Here is a 20,731-nt window from a genome sequence, read left to right as displayed (position 1 = left end):
TCAACAGGTGAAGGTGAGTCAGTCAGATCTGTCAACAGGTAAAGGTGAGTCAGTCTCAGTCAGATCTGTCAACGGGTGAAGGTGAGTCAACTACAAACATTCCCAGGGTTTCCAGATAACTCCGGAACCAAAACAATGAAGTCCTTGATCTCATTCCAGTCAGATTCCACTGTTATATCAGGTTGACATTACCTTATTTAATACGCCTTGCTTATTCCCTTCTACAGTGCTGACATTCTCCCAATTCCAAATTTCACGTCACAGATACTGCTGATAGGCATCTGAATGTAATGCATTGTGGGGAATCCTCCAACTGGGAAACAGTATTGAACTTTGGTGTATCTGCTGATGTCTCTGTTAAATGTATACTGTGGTGGTAAATCTGTAATCAACAGCCAGAGTCAGAGAGACAGGAGTGAGTAAATACTGATGACTAAGTAAAATGGTGTCCATGAGAGAACAACCCTCCATTTTACATTAGACAGAAACTCAATTTACAATCTCTATCTCTGCACAGCTTCAACCAATGAGGAGGGACAGTGTCAGGCTAAGCATCAAGGATAGAGCCAGCCACGGTTCTGTCTGTCTGTCTGTCTGTCTGTCTGTCTGTCTGTCTGTCTGTCTGTCTGTCTGTCTGTCTGTGCGTGCGTGCGGCCAGCGCTGGGGGAACTGAGCTGTATAATCAATCGAGGGATATTGGTTAGTTAATGGCATCTCAGGCTTCTAGAGGAGTGATGCTGTCCAATATTTACCATCTCAGGCTTCTAGAGGAGTGATGCTGTCCAATTTTTACTATCTCAGGCCTCTAGAGTGATGCTGTCCAATATTTACAATCTCAGGCTTCTAGAGGAGTGATGCTGTCCAATATTTACCATTTCAGGCGTCTAGAGGAGTGATGCTGTCCAATATTTACTCTCTCAGGCTTCTAGAGGAGTGATGCTGTCCAATATTTACTATCTCAGGCTTCTAGAGTGATGCTGTCCAATATTTACCATCTCAGGCTTCTAGAGTGATGCTGTCCAATATTTACCATCTCAGGCTTCTAGAGGAGTGATGCTGTCCAATATTTACCATCTCAGGCTTCTAGAGGAGTGATGCTGTCCAATATTTACCATCTCAGGCTTCTAGAGGAGTGATGCTGCCAGCTGCCCAATATTTACCTCCTGAGTCTGAGGATGAGACCCAAATGGCACCCTATTCCCTATAGAGTGCACTACTTTTGACCAGAATGGCACCCTATTCCCTATATAATGCACTACTTTTGACCAGGACCCATAGGTAATAGCGGTGCCATTCAGTAATCTCAAAACTATTGAGAACCACACACTGAAATTATGCCTTTTCTTTGGACCTTGACTTTTAGAAAGCCCAGATGCTCTACCTCAAAGACCAACAAAATGACATTCAAACGTTGTCGTGAGATCTTCTCCGTGCTTTCATACAGTAACCTTTCAGAAATGACTATCACACCTGGCAGAGGAGTTAGTTCTCAGACAACTACTTGACCCTGAGTCTGACAAAATGGCCGCTGCGCTGCACCTTATCATAAAACAATGTTATTTCATAGTCGTGAGATCTTCTCTGTACAGTCCCCCCGGATCCAGAACGTACAGTATTATACAGAGCCATGAGTGCCGCGGAACTCCCTTCCATCTTATATAGAGCAAGTGAAAAGCAAAACCTGGTTTCAAAAAACAAATGAAGGTAACACCTCACGGCACAACGCCTCTGTTCACAGCGACCTACTGGTTGTGTGTATGTATTGACATGTACGTGGAACTGATAGATACATGCACACTACATGTTAATGTTTTTAAACTTATTTAAATTATAAACTATTTTGTCTGTAATGTATTTTTCGTTATGAGTCAGACCCCAGTAAGACTAGCTGTCGCCAATTGGCATTGGCTAATGGGGATCCTAATAAATAAAATCAAAATAACCGTTTAAAGGTGACAGCCGTTATAACTCAAAAAAAAGGAGTTACTGTTACCTTAGGAACAGCTATTAGTAAGAACTGTCACAATGAGAGACTTCACCTCACCTTGTTAAAAATAATATTGTTGTTTCAGCACTCCAGCTTTGGAGTACATCAAGTTCTTGGAGTTTTGTACAGCACTTTAAGTGGCGGCAGGTTATCAGTCCTCACCTGAAGTAGCCTCACCTGTCTGTTGAGGAGTTATTTATCTCCCGGCCTGTTCCCAACGAGACCTTTCATTTCAGTCATATTCTCTCCCAGTGTCTGTTCCCGGTCAAGTCTTTCATTTGAGGGGTGGCAATTTAAGGAGAGGGTGACAGGGTCAGCTATACAGAGATATAGTTCACTATTCAGAGGGTCAGCTATACAGAGATATAGTTCACTAATCAGAGGGTCAGCTATACAGAGATATAGTTCACTAATCAGAGGGTCAGCTATACAGAGATATAGTTCACTAATCAGAGGGTCAGCTATACAGAGATTTAGTTTACTAATCAGAGGGTCAGCTATACAGAGATATAGTTCACTAATCAGAGGGTGACAGGGTCAGCTATACAGAGATATAGTTCACTAGTCAGGGGTCAGCTATACAGAGATATAGATCTCAAGCGAGGAATAATCTCTGTGTTATGGAGAACCACAGGATTCATTCAGACCATCAGATTAAATTATGGAGAGGAAACTGTCCATAAAAAGTGTTTGCCTTCCCTCCACTTCTCCCCTGTCTCCCAACTGGTGTCCTCCTCCTCTGCCTACATACAGATATGGCTCAGCAACAATCTGTTCTCTTGTATTCATAATTAATGATTTAGCTATGCGGCTTGGCCATGAAGAGAACATGTTAAAACAAACTGTTAAAAGCTCATTATCAACAAAAAAAATGAATTGACTTATGGATGCTAGTTGCTAGCTATTCTCTGGTGTGATGTTTGTGTGAAACGCTTGGTTATTCTGAAGAGAAGCATAGTATACCTTATGTAATGTAATGCTAATGCACTACGCTAATGAAAATAGTGTGTGTGTGTGTGTGTGTGTGTCTGTGTCGTGTGTGTGTTTCTGTTTCTTCCCAGAAGCCTCCCTGCTAGGAGGAGATAGGAGAGTGCTTTGTCTCTGTTCTGTAACACTTCATGCAGGGAGAAAGGAGGGAGAAACACAGCTCACTAATAATGCATCACAACAACAGAGGACTGACTGGCTGCATGGGGCTCTACATAGTTCTGGTGTGACCTGGATTTTTCTGTTTTTGTTGCATTGCATACAGTCATCTCTCTCCAAGTTGATATGATCAAAACGAGGACTGTGAATCTGCCGGCGGGTTCTATAGTGGTGGCATAGCAACGCTGCCTTCAGCTATATCTGCCTTCAGCTATATCTGCCTTCAGCCCTATCTGCCTTCAGCCCTATCTGCCTGCAGCCCTATCTGCCTTCAGCCCTATCTGCCTTCAACTCTATCTGCCTTCAGCCCTATCTGCCTTCAGCCCTATCTGCCTTCAGCCCTATCTGCCTTCAACTCTATCTGCCTTCAGCCCTATCTGCCTTCAGCTATATCTGCCTTCAGCCCTATCTGCCTTCAGCCCTATCTGCCTTCAGCCCTATCTGCCTTCAGCTCTATCTGCCTTCAGCTCTATCTGCCTTCAGCTCTATCTGCCTTCAGCCCTATCTGTCTTCAGCTATATCTGCCTTCAGCCCTATCTGCCTTCAGCTATATCTGCCTTCAGCTATATCTGCTTTCAGCCCTATCTGCCTTCAGCCCTATCTGTCTTCAGCCCTATCTGCCTTCAGCCCTATCTGCCTTCAACTCTATCTGCCTTCAGCTCTATCTGCCTTCAGCTATATCTGCCTTCAGCCCTATCTGCCTTCAGCTATATCTGTCTTCAGCCCTATCTGCCTTCAGCTATAGTTTGACAGATACCCTCATTTATAAGCTGATGATTGTTTTTCTCCAGAGCTATTTATTTTCTCTGTTTTTTTCTTTAACAGTAGTTTGAATGTTTCTTGGTTTTGTCTGTGTGTTTAGGTTAGATTGTGTTGGTAGTATAATCGACTTGGTGATGTGTACTGTACGCTGGGTGTTTAGTTGACATATGCCACAGCCATCCATATTTTAACAGATCTCATTGGTCTTTTTGCAGGACAGGACAGGGAGCTCTCTAGTGACTTGTGGACGTGCATTTAGCCACTTTCTGCATTCTGCATTCTGAATCCTGTTTAATCTGTCAGGCTGGAGGAGAGACCAGCGCTAATCACTGCTGTGACAAACATCAGCCTCTCACCATGAATCCTTCGCTCCTCTCCGCTCCGTTCTGCTCACGTTAAAGGCCCAATCTGCAATTTAAAAAACAACTAAACAAAACAGCAGCTCCCCCACTTATTTTCTTGCTATAAATCAATTGGTATATATCATTGATTTAAATGATCAAGAACGGCTTTAAATAATCACAGAGTGGGCTTTAAAAGAACCCAGGCCCTCATTCTGTTATCTGGGGCTGCGTGCTGTTTCCTTTGTACTCTCTTTCACCTTTTATATATAAGTCTTTCAGCACTTCACACAACACAGTGGGTTACCAGGTGTTCCCCCCGTCTCCCTGTGTGTGAGTAGATATCAGTGTTTTCACTGAGACATGTTGCTACTGCTGTTGTGGTTTAATGAGAGAGCTGAGATCATCAATAAAACATGATACGCCCCAGCCAGTGGGTGTTGTCTGTCTGTCTGTCTCTGTGTGCTTGTGTGTGTGTGTGTACATGCGTGATTGCAGGCATGTGAGAGAAAGACTGTGTGTGTGTGTACATGCGTGTGTGTGTACGTACGTGTGTGTGTGTGTGTGTGTGTGTACGTACGTACGTACGTAAGTGTGTGTGTGTGTGTTCGTGCGTGTGCGCGTACGTGTGTACAGGCATATGAGAGAGAGAGAGACCTTGCTGGAGAAGATATGAGACAACATGCTGATAGGGATATAGAGTGATGAGAGAACGACCGACAGACAGACAGACAGACAGACAGACAGACAGACAGACAGACAGACAGACAGACAGACAGACAGACAGACAGACAGACAGACAGACAGACAGACAGACAGACAGACAGACAGACAGACAGACAGACAGACAGACAGACAGACAGACAGACAGACAGACAGACACAGTCAGTCAGTCAGTCAGTATTAGGTCCCCGACAAAAAAAAAAGATTGATTGACCGAAATACGTCTGTTCTTTTGACCAATCGATTGGTTGAAATTTAAAATGTGTTTAATAAAATCAACGCTATATGCCACAAGAGAACGGGCTCGTGGTAATGGCTGGAGCGGAATCAGTGGAATGGTATGAAATACATCATACACATGGTTATCATGGTTTCCATGTGTTTGATGCCATTCCATTTGCTTCGTTCCGGCCATTATTATGAGCTGTCCTACCTTCAGCAGCCTCCACTGATATATGCATTGAGCTTGTCTGATGCTTTAGGCACACTGTTTGATGAAATAAGACACAAATGACTCAAGAGGGAGCCAGAGATCAAGATAACCAGAAGAGAAAAATCTTAACCTGACCATCCTCCTCCTGCTCCTACTGGCTTTCACAGATTCTGCCATTACTCTCCTGAAGTTGCTTGTAGTAGGCTACACGAGGAGTCGGCAACCTTTCTCATGTTGAATGCCAATTTATCTCACAATTTCTACCTGATCTGCGTGCCAGTTATGGTTTTCATATGCGCATTTTCGTGGAACAATTTAATTTAAATTTATAATAACGTCTTCGTATTTTCAAAATCATTTTCATTTGGTTAATCAAAATTCTATCTAAATCTTAATGAAAATGATACAAACCTAAAAAGTTACTTCTATTGTCATTACCAACTGTGTAAAGCCTATAAATAAAACAAATAAAACCATTGCAACCTGCAGATAGAAAATATCCTGATAAAAATAAATATCCTATAAATCACATTGGCTACACATGGCCTGTCTGCAACCAACTTGAAACATTGTATCAACTATTAACTTGGATAAGGCTTGAATCTTTCACTAGCAAACTTGCAACATTGTATAAAATATTCTGCCAGGGAACAGACACAGCTGTAGGCTATTTGCGGAAGAGATAAGGAGTAATCAGGTAGCCCTGTTTTATGACGTTTCCACTGGATCAGAGCCTTTCACGCTGAGTGGTTATCGAAAGGGAGAGAGCTGGAAAGATTGTTCAAATACATTGAGGAACTATTGTCATTCTCAATGGATGTAGAAACAGACTTTGTTTGCTTGCTGTTTGAGGTGAAGAAACATGACTTTGAGAAGCTCCACAGGTCATTAGTGGTGGTATGTTAAGCCAATCAGAAATACTATCAGATCCCCAAATGGGCATATTTATATGTCTACATTTGCGAGCAGGCCAGGTATTGCACATCCTTACTCAACAATGGATTAGTCTCAACCTCCGCAATGGACTAGTCTCAGCCTCCGCAATGGACTAGTCTCAGCCTCCGCAATGGACTGGAGGTTGGAGGTTGAGACTAAATTCAAATGATTGGACATGATTTGGAAAGGCACACACCTGTCTATATAAGGTCCCACAGTTGACAGTGGATGTCAGAACAAAAACCAAGCCATGAGGTCGAAGGAATTGTACGTAGAGCTTCCGAGACAGGAACGCTCCCCATCCAACCTGACAGAGCTTGAGAGGATCTGCAGAGAAGAATGGCAGAAACTCCTTAAATACAGGTGTGCCAAGCATGTAGCGTCATACCCAAGAAGATTTGAGGCTGTAATCGCTGCCAAAGGTGCTTCAACAAAGTTTTGAGTAAAGGGTCTGAATACTTACAGTTGAAGTCGGAAGTTTACATACACCTTAGGAAAATACATTTACAGTTTTTCACAATTCCTGACATTTAATCATAGTAAAAATTACCTGTCTGAGGTCAGACAGGTAATGTGAAATGTCAGAATAATAGCAGAGAGAATGATTTATTTCAGCTTTTATTCCTTTCACCACATTCCCAGTGGGTCAGAAGTTTACATACACTCAATTAGTATTTGGTAGCATTGCCTTTAAATTATTTAACTTGGGTCAAATGTTTCAGGTGGCCTTCCACAAGCTTTACACAATATGTTTGGTGAATTTTGGCCCACTCCTCCTGACAGGTGGTGTAACTGAGTCAGGTTTGTAGGCCTCCTTGCTCACACATGCTTTTTCAGTTCTGCTCACAAATGTTCTATAGGATTGAGGTCAGGGCTTTGTGATGGCCACTCCAGTACCTTGACTTTGTTATCCTTAAGCCATTTTGCCACAACTTTGGAAGTATGCTTGGGGTCATTGTCCATTTGGAAGACCCATTTGCGACCAGCTTTAACTTCCTGACTGATGTCTTGAGATGTTGCTTCAATATGTCCACATACTTTTCTTTCCTCATGATGCCATCTATTTTGTGAAGTGCACCCGTCCCTCCTGTAGCAAAGCACCCCCACAACATGATGCTGCCATCCCCGTGCTTCACGGTTGGGATGGTGTTCTTCGGCTTGCAAGCATCCCCCTTTTTCCTCCAAACATAACGATGGTCATTATGGCTGAACAGTTCTATTTTTGTTTCATCAGACCAGTGGACATTTCTTCGAAAAGTATGATCTTTGTCCCCATGTGCAGTTGCAAACCGTAGTCTGGCTTTTTTATGGCGATTTTGGACCAGTGGTTTCTTCCTTGCTGAGCGGCCTTTCAGGTTATGTTGATATAGGACTTGTTTTACTGTGGATATAGATACTTTTGTACCCGTTTCCTCCAGCATCTTCACAAGGTCCTTTGCTGTTGTTTTGGGATTGATTTGCACTTTTCGCACCAAAGTACGTTAATCTCTAGGAAACAGAACGCGTCTCCTCCTTGAGCGGTATGATGGCTGCATGGTCCCTTGGTGTTTATACTTGCGTACTATTGTTTGTACAGATGAACGTGGTACCTTCAGGCGTTTGGAAATTGCTCCCAAGGATGAACCAGACTTGTGGAGGTCTACAATTTTTTTTCTGAGGTCTTGGCTGATATCTTTTGATTTTCCAATGACAAGCAAAGAGGCACTGAGTTTGAAGGTAGGCCTTGAAATACATATACAGGTACACCTCCAATTGACTCAAATGATGTCAATTAGCATGTCAGAAGCTTCTAAAGCCATGACATCATTTTCTGGAATTTTCCAAGCTGTTTAAAGGCACAGTCAACTTAGTGTATGTAAACTTCTGACCCACTGGAATTGTGATACAGTGAGTTCTAAGTTAAATAATCTGTCTGTAAACAATTGTTGGAAAGATTACTTGTGTCATGCACAAAGTAGATGTCCTAACCGACTTGCCAAAATTATAGTTTGTTAACCTCTCTAGGGTCGGTGGGACGAAATCGTCCCACCTACGTAACAGCCAGTGGAATCCTGTGGCACGTTATTCAAATACCTTAGAAATGCTATTACTTCAATTTCTCAAACATATGACTATTTTACACCATTTTAAAGACAAGACTCTCGTTAATCTAACCACACTGTCCGATTTCAAAAAGGCTTTACAACGAAAGCAAAACATTAGATTATGTCAGCAGAGTACCTAGCCAGAAATAATCAGACACCCATTTTTCAAGCTAGCATATAATGTCACATAAACCCAAACCACAGCTAAATGCAGCACTAACCTTTGATGATCTTCATCAGATGACAATCTTAGGACATTATGTTATACAATACATGCATGTTTTGTTCAATCAAGTTCATATTTATATCAAAAACCAGCTTCTTACATTAGCATGTGACGTTCAGAACTAGCATACGGTGAATTTACTAAATTACTCACGATAAACGTTCACAAAAAACATAACAATTATTTTAAGAATTATAGATACAGAACTCCTCTATGCACTCGCTATGTCCTATTTTAAAATAGCTTTTCGGTGAAAGCACATTTAGCAATATTCTAAGTAGATAGCCCGGCATCACAGGGCTAGCTATTTAGACACCCACCAAGTTTAGCCCTCACCAAAGTCAGATTTACAATAAGAAAAATGTTATTACCTTTGCTGTTCTTCGTCAGAATGCACTCCCAGGACTTCTACTTCAATAACAAATGTTGGTTTGGTTAAAAATAATCCATAGTTATGTTCAAATATCCTCTGTTTTGTTCGTGCGTTCAAGACACTATCCGAAGTGTAAAGAAGGGTGATGCGCACGACGTGTTTCGTGACAAAAAATGTCTAAATATTCCATTACCGTACTTCGAAGCATGTCAACCACTCTTTAAAATCAATTTTTATGCAATTTTTATCGTAAAAAAGCGATAATATTCCGACCGGGAAAGCGTGTTTACGTTCAAAGAGAGAGAAAATAAAAACATGGGGTGGCCTCGTGCACGCGCCTCAGTCTGATTGTCCTCTGATAGACCACTTACCAAAGGCGCTAATGTTTTTCAGCCAGGGGCTGGAATTACATCATTCAGCTTTTTCCCGGGTTCTGAGAGCCTATGGGAGCCGTAGGAAGTGTCACGTTACAGCAAAGATCCTCAGTTTTCAATAAAGAGAGTCAAGAAGAACAAGAACTTGTCAGACAGGCCACTTCCTGTAAGGAATCTTCTCAGGTTTTTGCCTGCCATATGAGTTCTGTTATACTCACAGACACCATTCAAACAGTTTTACAAACTTTAGGGTGTTTTCTATCCAAAGCCAATAATGATATGCATATTCTAGTTTCTGGGCAGTAGTAATAACCAGATTAAATCGGGTACGTTTTTTTATCCGGCCGTGTAAATACTGCCCCCTAGCAAGAAAATTGTGGAGTGGTTGAAAAACGAGTTTTAATGACTCCAACCAAAGTGTATGTAAACTTACGACTTCAACTGTATGTAAATGTGATATTTCAGTTTTTATTTGGAATAAATTAGCAAACATTTTTAACCCTTTCACACGTACTATCACACAGGGTGTGATCGTTCTAGAGTGGTCCCTGAAGCGTACGATCACACCCGTGTGATTAGAACACTAATTTAGAACGCTCATTTAGAACGGCCAGTTTCGAATGACAACAATCAGCATTTGAGCTGGCCACATTTTTTTCAGAAACTATTTACACAAACACAGTCCTTACAAAGTTATGTCCAGAATGTGAGCAGTTTATTTTTGGATGCAATGTTCAGATATTCACAGAAGTATCTATAGCACAACACAATCATCCAAACCGGAAAAATGTAGGCTACATTAGTCCTAGCGCTAACTGAGGAAAGATTGACCTAACACAAGCAGTCATATTTTCTAACTCTCGGCTGACATAAACTACAATATGACTTAGCTAATAGCAATTACTATGTATAATTAATCACATCACGGGTGAGCTTACCATTGATCGAAATAATTAGGTAAAACACTTTCTAGAAATTGAAAGTAATCCGTCGATTAGTTTCAGCGCGCAGCCACGTATTTTTTCCTCACAGAAACCGAAGATAATAAGAGAAGACAAGATGAGTTTGGTCTGTTTGTTTGCATGTTGAATGGGTGTGTCATCTACCGTCTGTCACGGGTATGTAGGGCAGGAGGAAGGAGCAGAGTCAAATACAGGATGTGATAGTTCAGTAGGCCGAAGTTTAATGGCACTCAACACGCTAGGTGTATAAACAACACAGAGATCGCAGAAAACCCCAAAAGGGAAACAGGTAATCCAGATGAAGAGGCGAAAATACGCACGGGGCGCAGCCCGGCTTAAATCGATACTCCAAATAATAAAATGCTGGAGCAACATACAAAGTACAACCACACTGCCCGCCGACAATCAAAAATAATCCCGCACAACACACAACACCCACAGGAACAAACTAAATACCCCCCCCACTAATGACAGAAACGAAAACAGGTGCGGACTTAGACAGACAAAACACAGCGAACACAGAAACATAGATCGGTGGCAGCTAGTAGACCGGCGACGACGACCGCCGAGAGCCGCCCGGCCGAGGAGGGGCACCATTTTCTGTGGATACTGTGACACCGTCACATCCCACCATTAATTTCCGGAAGTCCTCAAAAAATGAGTTAACTCTTACTCACCTCATTTTGGTATAACATCTTTGGTCAAACAGACGATTACGTGAAACCCAGAATGCATTGTATGTCAACAAACATGGCTCCATACACATAGCTGGAATTAGCTTAGCTCATCATAATCACTACAACATTCAAAACATTATTTTACACACATATACTATGCGCCCATTACAATTTATGCAAAAATCGGAACGCATGATTTATCATGGGTAATTGAAAAACGTGAATAAAATACTAAATATATCAATAATACCACACAAAACATTTTATGATAGTGATTTATTGAAACAAATGGCACGTGCAGGCAGTCAATCACGGTAACCTCTCACTCCCACTCTGAGCCATTCAGTGTTGTTGTTTATGTAACAATCACATTCTGGAATGGAGAGAACGTTCGAACATCACGTGCATAAAAAAAACTCACGCTGGGGCGACCGTTATAGATATTTGGAACTCACGCGTGAAAGGGTTAAAAACCTGTTTTTTCTTTGTCATTATGGGGTATTGTGTGTAGATTGATAAGGAAAAAATACAATTGAATCAATTTTAGAATAACGCTGTAACGTAACTGTCACGTCTTGGCCAGTATAAGAGTTAATTGTTATTGTAGTTTGGTCAGGACGTGGCAGAGGGTATTTGTTTTATGTGGTTCGGGGTGGTGTTTTGGTAAAAGGGTGTTTGATTTAGTATTTCCGGGTTTTTGGTTTACGGTCTATGTTTATGTATTTCTATGTGTAGTCTAGTAAGTGTGTTTCTATGTAGAGTTAATTGGGGTGGACTTCCAATTGAAGGCAGCTGTGTGGTGTTGCCTTTGATTGGAAGTCCTATATTAGTTGGGTGTGTTTGTCTGTGTGTTTGTGGGAGATTGTTCTGTGTTTAGCCTTGTGCCTTGCCAGACTGTCTGTATATCGTTTGTTCACTTGTTTTGTTATTTTGGTGTTCATTTTGGGAAGTTAATAAACGTCAAGATGAGCTTACACATACCTGCTGCGTTTTGGTCCTCCATTACCGACGACAACCGTGACAGAATCTCCCACCAAACCAGGACCAAGCAGCAGAGGACGGAGCAGTGGGATTGTGAGTTGGCCTATGGTGAGAGATGGACTTGGGAGGAGATCTTGAAGGGAGAAGGCTCTTACACTTGGGAGGAGATCCAATCAGGAAAAGATCGCCTTCCATGGTGACAGGTGGTAAGAGAGAGAGAGGAAAGGCGAAAGGCTGGTATGGACCGGGAACGTTTCCGAGGAACACGACTGGCGTTGAAGCACGAGAGGCACCCCCAAGAATTTTTTTGGGGGGGGCACACGGGTAGTTTGGCTAGGCATAGGAAGAGCCGGAAGCCAGCTACCCGTGGTTATATGGAGGAGCGTATGAGGTGGAGAGCGCCATGTTTCACTGAGGAGCGCACTATCTCACCCATACGCACGCACACTCCGGTGCGCGTTATTCCAGCCCCTCGCAGGTGCCATGCTAGAGCGGGCATCCAGCCTGGTAGGAGGATGCCTGCGCAGCGCATCTGGTCGCCGATACGCCTCCGAGGACCAGGCTACCCAACTCCCGCTCTACGCACGGCTATTATCAGGCCCCTGCACAGCCCAGTCCGCCCTGTACAAGCACCCCGCTCGTACAGGGCTACTAGTTCCATCCAGCCAGGACGGGTTGTGCAGGAGGTAAGATCAAGACCGACTGTGCGCCTCCATAGCCCTAGGTTTCCAGCTCCTGTCTCTCGTGCGGACCCAGAAGTGCGTCAACCCAGTCCGACTCGTCCTGTTCCCGCTCCCCGCACTAGCCTGGAGGTGCGTGTTCCCAATCTGGTACGCCCAGTACCAGCACCACGCACCAGGCTTCAAGTGCGTAAACCCAGCCTCGCCAGTCAACAGTCACCAGAGCTGCCCGCCAGTCAACAGTCACCAGAGCTGCCCGCCAGTCAACAGTCACCAGAGCTGCCCGCCAGTCAACAGTCACCAGAGCTGCCCGCCAGTCAACAGTCACCAGAGCTGCCCGCCAGTCAACAGTCACCAGAGCTGCCCGCCAGTCAACAGTCGCCAGAGCTGCCCGCCAGTGAGGAATCGCCAGAGCTGCCCGCCAGTGAGGAATCGCCAGAGCCGCCCGTCAGTGAGGAGTCGCCAGAGCCACCCACTAGTCAGGAGCTGCCAGAGTGGCCAGACTGCCCCGAGCTGCCAGAGTGGCCAGACTGCCCCGAGCTGCCAGAGTGGCCAGACTGCCCCGAGCTGCCAGAGTGGCCAGACTGCCCCGAGCTGCCAGACTGCCCAGACTGCCCCGAGCTGACAGACTGCCCAAAGCTGCCAGACTGCCCCGAGCTGCCAGAGTGGCCCGACTGCCTGGAACGGCCAGAACCGGAGCCACCTCCAGATATAGGTGGGTTGGGGAGGGGGGGGGGGGTGTAGCACAGTGCCGTCGGCAGCCACCCTCCCTTCCCTCCCTTTAGTAGGGGGGGAATTTTTGTTTTTGTTGTTTGGGGTTGTTGTTTTTTTTGTTTTTTTAAGGTGCTTCCGGGGTTAGCACCTTTAAGGGGGGGGTACTGTCACATCCTGGCCAGTATAAGGGTTAATTGTTATTGTAGTTTTGTCAGGACGTGGCAGAGGGTATTTGTTTTATGTGGTTCGGGGTGGTGTTTTGGTAAAAGGGTGTTTGATTTAGTATTTCCGGGTTTTTGGTTTATGGTCATGTATTTCTATGTGTAGTCTAGTAAGTGTGTTTCTATGTAGAGTTAATTGGGGTGGACTTCCAATTGAAGGCAGCTGTGTGGTGTTGCCTTTGATTGGAAGTCCTATATTAGTTGGGTGTGTTTGTCTGTGTGTTTGTGGGAGATTGTTCTGTGTTTAGCCTTGTGCCTTGCCAGACTGTCTGTATATCGTTCGTTCACTTGTTTTGTTATTTTGATGTTCATTTTGGGAAGTTAATAAACGTCAAGATGAGCTTACACATACCTGCTGCGTTTTGGTCCTCCATTACCGACGACAACCGTGACAGTAAAAAAATGTGGAAAAAGCCAAGGTGTCTGAATACTTTCCGAATTCACTGTATCCCTGAGCATTGGGCACAATATTAGTGATGATTTATCCCTGGTTCAGATGATAATGATGTATCCTTGGTTCAGATAATGATATATCCCTGGTTCAGATGATAATGCTATATCCCTGGTTCAGATGATGATAATGTATCCCTGGTTCAGATGATGATAATGTATCCCTGGTTCAGGTGATAATGATGTATCCCTGGTTCAGGTGATAATGATGTATCCCTGGTTCAGGTGATAATGATTTATCCCTGGTTCAGGTGATAATGATTTATCCCTGGTTCAGGTGATAATGATGTATCCCTGGTTCAGATGATAATAATGTATCCCTGGTTCAGATGATGATAATGTATCCCTGGTTCAGATGATGATAATGTATCCCTGGTTCAGATGATAATGATTTATCCCTGGTTCAGATGAGGATAATGTATCTCTGGTTCAGATGATAATAATGATTTATCCCTGGTTCAGATAATGATGGTATATCCCTGGTTCAGATGATGATAATGAATCCCTGGTTCAGATGATAATGATTGATCCCTGGTTCAGATGATGATAATGTATCCCTGGTTCAGATGATAATAATGATTTATCCCTGGTTCAGATGATAATGATGATGTATCCCTGGTTCCGATGATGATGATGTATCCCTGGTTCAGATGATGATGATGATGTATCCCTGGTTCAGATGATAATGATGTATCCCTGGTTCAGATGATAATGATGTATCCCTGGTTCAGATGATAATGATGTATCCCTGGTTCAGATGATAATGATGTATCCCTGGTTCAGATGATAATGATTTATCCCTGGTTCAGTGTTTCAGTGGGGTGTAGGCAGTAGGATGAGATTTGGTGATACCGGGAGTATGATAAGATTATTCTGCCTAGTGGATCTGCGTGGTGAATCTGCCAATGTCATGTTGCTGTGCAGTAATCCACAGTTATGTTGGAGCATCCTTGTTAATTACCAACCTTCGTTAATAAGATGCCTCTTATGGAATTAAAGGTGTGTGTGTGTGTGTGTGTGTTTGTGATTATCAATGGAAGTGGATCTAACTGCTATAATGATCTTTGTGGAGTGATGATCAGTGTTCGGGGGTGTTATGTATCCCTAGTCAACAGTTTGAACAGTTTTAGACTCTGCAGTTTGATACAGAGTCACAACTCTGTATAATGAGAAAATCCCCTTTTTAAAGTTCACAGAATATCACATTCTAATCATACATTTAACAATTCTGTCAAAAGAAATCATGTTTAGACCTGAACATGTGTTACCAAAAACCACAGAAGACAAATTAACTTTCTACCTGAAGCTTGGGTGAAGTCTCGGCTATCACTGAACAGTGTTGTGTTAATCTGAACTCTGTGTAAGTGTTTGTGTTGGCCAGTGTATTAAAGCCTACCTCAGGTGAACACAGCCGTTGACGAGGTCGCAGCTACAGTGTTGTTGTTTGAACTCTGTGTAAGTGTTTCTGTTGGCCAACATATTAAAGCCTACCTCAGGTGAACACAGCTGTTGAAGAGGTCTCAGCTATAGTGTTGTTGTTTTAACTCTGTGTAAGTGTTTGTGTTGGCCAGCGTATTAAAGCCTACCTCAGGTGAACACAGCCATTGACGAGGTCTCAGCTACAGTGTTGTTGTTGTTTGAACTCTGTGTTAGTGTTTGTGTTGGCCAGCGTATTAAAGCCTACCTCGGGTGAACACAGTCGTTGACGAGGTCTCAGCTACAGTGTTGTTGTTTGAACTCTGTATAAGTGTTTGTGTTGGCCAACGTATTAATAAAACCTACCTCAGGTGAACACAGCTGTTGACGAGGTCTCAGCTACAGTGTTGTGGCTGTTGTTTTTTTTTATCCCTGTGTTAGTCTTTGTTTGGACACCGTGTTAAAGTGTGCTATGCTTCTGTCCCCAGGTGAACACAGCGATGCACGAGGCCAAGCTAGTGGAGGAGTGTGATGAACTTGTAGAGATCATACGCCAGAGGAAACAGATCATCGCGGTCAAGATCAAGGAGTCCAAGGTACAGTAGTCTTCTACACACTAACCCTTAATACTACACTGGACCCCTATGGTCCAAGGGACGGTACTCCCTGGCTGCGTCTCAAACCATACTCTTCCGCTGGCTGCGTCTCAAACCATACTCTTCCGCTGGCTGCGTCTCAAACCATACTCTTCCGCTGGCTGCGTCTCAAACCATACTCTTCCACTGGCTGCGTCTCAAACCATACTCTTCCACTGGCTGCATCAGAAGTTACACCCTATTCACTACAGAAGTCTTCAAAACGGGCAGTTTGTTTACCATTTCAAAGAGGTTTCGATAGAAGAAGTGAGTGGTGTCTCCAGTCTCTCCTACTACACACATTAAAAGCTGGATCTGATGTGTGTGCCAGCCTGTCTGAGTCACGGAGACATTGTAGGTGGCAGTTAAAACACTGCATTCACAACGTGTCACTGCAACTGCCACAGTGAGAGAGGGAAGGGGGACTTGTCACACAGCCTGTCACGACACTCCATGGGGTGACATCATAAAAACTGAAGATTGCGAGGTGTCGTCTGAGTTATCAGAAGAAGCATATTTCTTGAGAACACAACTTTTCCCTTTGTCGCAGCTCTGAGTTTAGTAGTGACAGATGTACAGTCATGTGATAGGTCTATGGCACGCGTCTTCAGAGAACAGAGAGAATGAGGAGGAGAGGACAACAGGAAGAAGGAAGAAGGTGTGCAGAGGACATAGGAAGGGTGAGAAATGGAGGGTGAAGAGGAGAGGAAAGGAAAGGAAGAGGGGAGAAGAGAAGAGAGGAGGGGAGAGGAGAAGGGAGGGGAGAAGAGAAGAGAGAAGGGGAGGAGGGGAGAAGACAAGAGGCGAGGAGGGGAGGGGAGAAGAGGAGGGGAGAGGAGAGGAGGGGAGAAGAGAAGAGGGGAGGAGAGGAGGGGAGGGGAGAGGAGGGGAGGGGAGAGGAGAGGAGGGGAGAAGAGAAGAGGGGAGGGGAGGGGAGGGGAGAAGAGAAGAGAGGAGAGGAGAGGAGAGGGAGGGGGAGAGGAGAGGAGGGGAGAAGAGGGGAGGAGGGGAGGTGAGGGGAGAAGAGAGGGAGGAGGGGAGAGGAGGGAGGAGGGGAGAGGAGGAGGGGAGAAGAGAAGAGAGGAGGGGAGAGGAGGGGAGAAGAGAAGATAAGAGAAGAGAGGAGAGGAGAAGAGAAGAGAGGGGGAGAAGAGAAGATAGGAGGGGAGGAGTGAGGAAAGAGAGGAGAGGAGGGGAGAAGAGAAGATAGGAGTGAGGAGAAGAGAAGAGAGGAGGGGAGAATAGGAGAGGAGAGGAGAGGAGACTGAACCATCTGGATTATAGAGGGTCCATAGGGTCCAGGATAACTAGTGCACTATGGAACAGGTTGTATGGAACAGGGTGTATGGAACAGGGTGTATGGAACAGGGTGTCTGGAACAGGATGTCTGGAACAGGGTGTATGGAACAGAATGTATGGAACAGGGTGTATGGAACAGGGTGTATGGAACAAGATGTATGGAACAGGGTGTATGGAACAGGATGTCTGGAACAGGGTGTATGGAACAGGATGTATGGAACAGGGTATATGGAACAGTGTGTATGGAACAGGGTGTGTGGAACAGGGTGTGTGGAACAGGGTGTATGGAACAGGGTGTATGGAACAAGATGTATGGAACAGTATGTATGGAACAGGGTGTGTGGAACAGGGTGTGTGGAACAAGATGTATGAACAGGATGTATGGAACAGGATGTATGAACAGGATGTATGGAACAGGATGTATGGAACAGGGTGTATGGAACAGGGTGTATGGAACAGGGTGTATGGAATAGGGTGTGTGGAACAGGATGTATGGAACAGAATGTATGGAACAGGGTGTATGGAACAGGGTGTATGGAACAAGCTGTATGGAACAGGGTGTATGGAACAGGGCAAACTGGAACAGGGCGCTGGAACAGGGTGTCTGGAACAGGGTGAAAGGAACAGGGTGAAAGGAACAGGGTGAAAGGAACAGGGTGTATGGAACAGGGTAAAAGGAACAGCGTGACTGGAACAGGGGGAAGGAACAGGGTGTATGGAACAGTGTGAAAGGAACAGCGTGACTGGAACAGGGGTAAGGAACAGGGTGTATGGAACAGGGTGAGAGGAACAGCGTGACTGGAACAGGGGGATGGAACAGGGTGAAAGGAACATCGTGACTGGAACAGGGTGAAGGAACAGGGTGTATGGAACAGGGTGAGAGGAACAGCGTGACTGGAACAGGGTAAAAGGAACAGGGTGTATGGAACAGGGTGTATGGAACAGGGAAAAAAGGAACATCGTGACTGGAACAGGGTGATGGAACAGGGTGTATGGAACAGGGTGAAAGGAACAGGGTTCCTGGAACAGGGTGTGGAACAGGGTGAAAGGAACAGGGTGTATGGAACAGGGTAAAAGGAACAGCGTGACTGAAACAGGGTGATGGAACAGGGTGAAAGGAACAGGGTGTATGGAACAGGTTAATGGAACAGGGTGCCATTTGGGACGCAGCCCTAGAATGTTGCCCCAGCTCGTGTTCTGAGATTTAGATTAATTAAATTATTTACACCATATGCAGCAATTCAAAATGAGACAAAGACAAGACAGCGAGGCACACACACACTCTCTTTCTCTCTCGCTTTCTCTCACTCTCTCTCTCTCTTCCTAACTCTCTTTCTCTCTCTTTCTCTCTCTTTCTCTCTCTCGATCTCGCTCTCTGTCTCTCTCTCTCTCTGTGTCTTCCTTTCTCTCTCTCTGTCTCTCTCTCTCTCCCTCTCTCCCTCTCTTTCTTTCTTAATTTCTTTCTCGCTCTCTTTCTTTCTTAATTTCTTTCTCTCTCTCTCTCTCGCTCTCTTTCTTTCTTAATTTCTTTCTCTCTCTCTCACTCTGTCTTTCTCTCTCTTTCTTTCTCTCCCTCTCTCACTTTTTCTCTCTCTCTCTTTCTTTCTCTCTTTCTTTCTCTCTCTTTCTCCCTCTCTCTTTCTCTCTCTCTCGTTCTCTCTTTCTGTCTGTCTCGCTCTCTCTTTCTTTCTCTCGCTCTCTCTCTCTCTCTCTAAACCACAGTCATCATTATATACTGTAAATCCTTCATGCTGGTTGTAAACCACAGTCATCCTTATATACTGTAAATCCTTCATGCTGGTTGTAAACCACCATCATTATATACTGTAAATCCTTCATGCTGGTTGTAAACCACAGTCATCATTATATACTGTAAGTCCTTCATGCTGGTTGTAAACCACCATCATTATATACTGTAAATCCTTCATGCCGGTTGTAAACCACAGTCATCATTATATACTGTAAGTCCTTCATGCTGGTTGTAAACCACCATCATTATATACTGTAAGTCCTTCATGCTGGTTGTAAACCACCATCATTATATACTGTAAGTCCTTCATGCTGGTTGTAAACCACCATCATTATATACTGTAAATCCTTGCAGTGGAACTAGTAATTAATCAAAACAGCTTCAATTGTTAGATTTGTGGAATGTGGAATGTTTTCTGTCCGAATATGGAGCTTATGTTGCGTAACCTAACCGGTGACATTTAAAAAGCAGATTGTATTTAATACCAGTTACTGACAAGGCCTTCGTATTACAGAAGCAATGAAATTCCTCAAATCCTCAACATTTTTCTCTGATGAGAGAGAATTAAATGAAGCTAATTCAATGTGTCACATCTGAGCCAGGGGTGGAATGAAGATAAATAGATGATGTAGAATGTAGAATTAGAATTTAGAATGTTAGAATGATGTTATTCCACTCATCATCCCTGAGGGAATTATAACACAGCTGTCTATAGTGTGATTATTCCCTCTCCATATAGTGCCTTCCTCTCTCAGGGTGTGTGACTGTATCTTATGATGAAACAGACAGACAGAGAGAGACAGACTGAGAGACAGACTGAGAGACAGACTGAGAGACAGACTGAGAGACAGACTGAGAGGGGGGCAGACTGACAGAGAGAGAGAGAGACAGACTGACAGAGAGAGAGAGAGACAGACTGACAGAGAGAGAGAGAGACAGACTGACAGAGAGAGAGAGAGAGAGAGAGACAGACTGACAGAGAGAGAGAGAGAGACAGACTGACAGACAGAGAGAGAGACAGACTGACAGACTGACAGACAGAGAGAGAGAGAGAGACAGACAGAGAGAGAGATAAACAGACAGAGACACAGACAGACAGAGACACAGACGGAGAGACAGACAGAGACACAGACGGAGACAGAGAGAGCGAGAGACAGACAGAGAGACAGAGAGAGAGAGAGAGACAGACTGACAGACAGAGAGAGAGAGAGAGACAGACTGACAGACAGAGAGAGAGAGAGACAGACAGAGAGATAGATAAACAGACAGAGACACAGACAGATAGACAGACAGAGACACAGACGGAGAGACAGACAGAGACACAGACGGAGACAGAGAGACAGAAAACAGTCTGTTTTGAGCAGAGTTCTATCAGAATACTTGGACATGACTGGTGTTTTTGCAGACCACACAATGAAATCCAGGATATTTGGCTCTCTGTTTTGAACGTCACCTCCGTAACTGAAACAACATGACCAGCTGTTGTTTTAACAAACACACATGATGACCACGTGAAAACATTCCTGGCCACTTCACGTGTTATTATGATAATACAGTAGAA

The 20,731-nt window shown here is 44.2% G+C and overlaps 1 protein-coding gene across 2 annotated transcripts in view; it reads left to right on the top strand.

Moving 5' to 3' along the window:
• Nucleotides 1-20,731, top strand: part of LOC106591089 (putative E3 ubiquitin-protein ligase MID2) — a 249,705-nt gene that overhangs the window by 111,649 nt on the left and 117,325 nt on the right. For both annotated transcript variants that reach the window (XM_045724241.2, XM_045724240.2), the window contains one exon: nt 15,975-16,082. In XM_045724241.2, coding sequence (XP_045580197.1) covers nt 15,975-16,082 — 108 coding nt within the window. The remainder of the gene's footprint in view (nt 1-15,974; nt 16,083-20,731) is intronic.

This window comes from Salmo salar, chromosome 09 (assembly GCF_965601325.2).
Source record: "Salmo salar chromosome 09, fSalSal1, whole genome shotgun sequence".
Taxonomy (NCBI): Eukaryota; Metazoa; Chordata; class Actinopteri; order Salmoniformes; family Salmonidae; genus Salmo; species Salmo salar.
The sequence above is the reverse complement of the archived record's forward strand: the minus strand, read 5'-3'. Positions and strand labels throughout refer to the sequence as shown.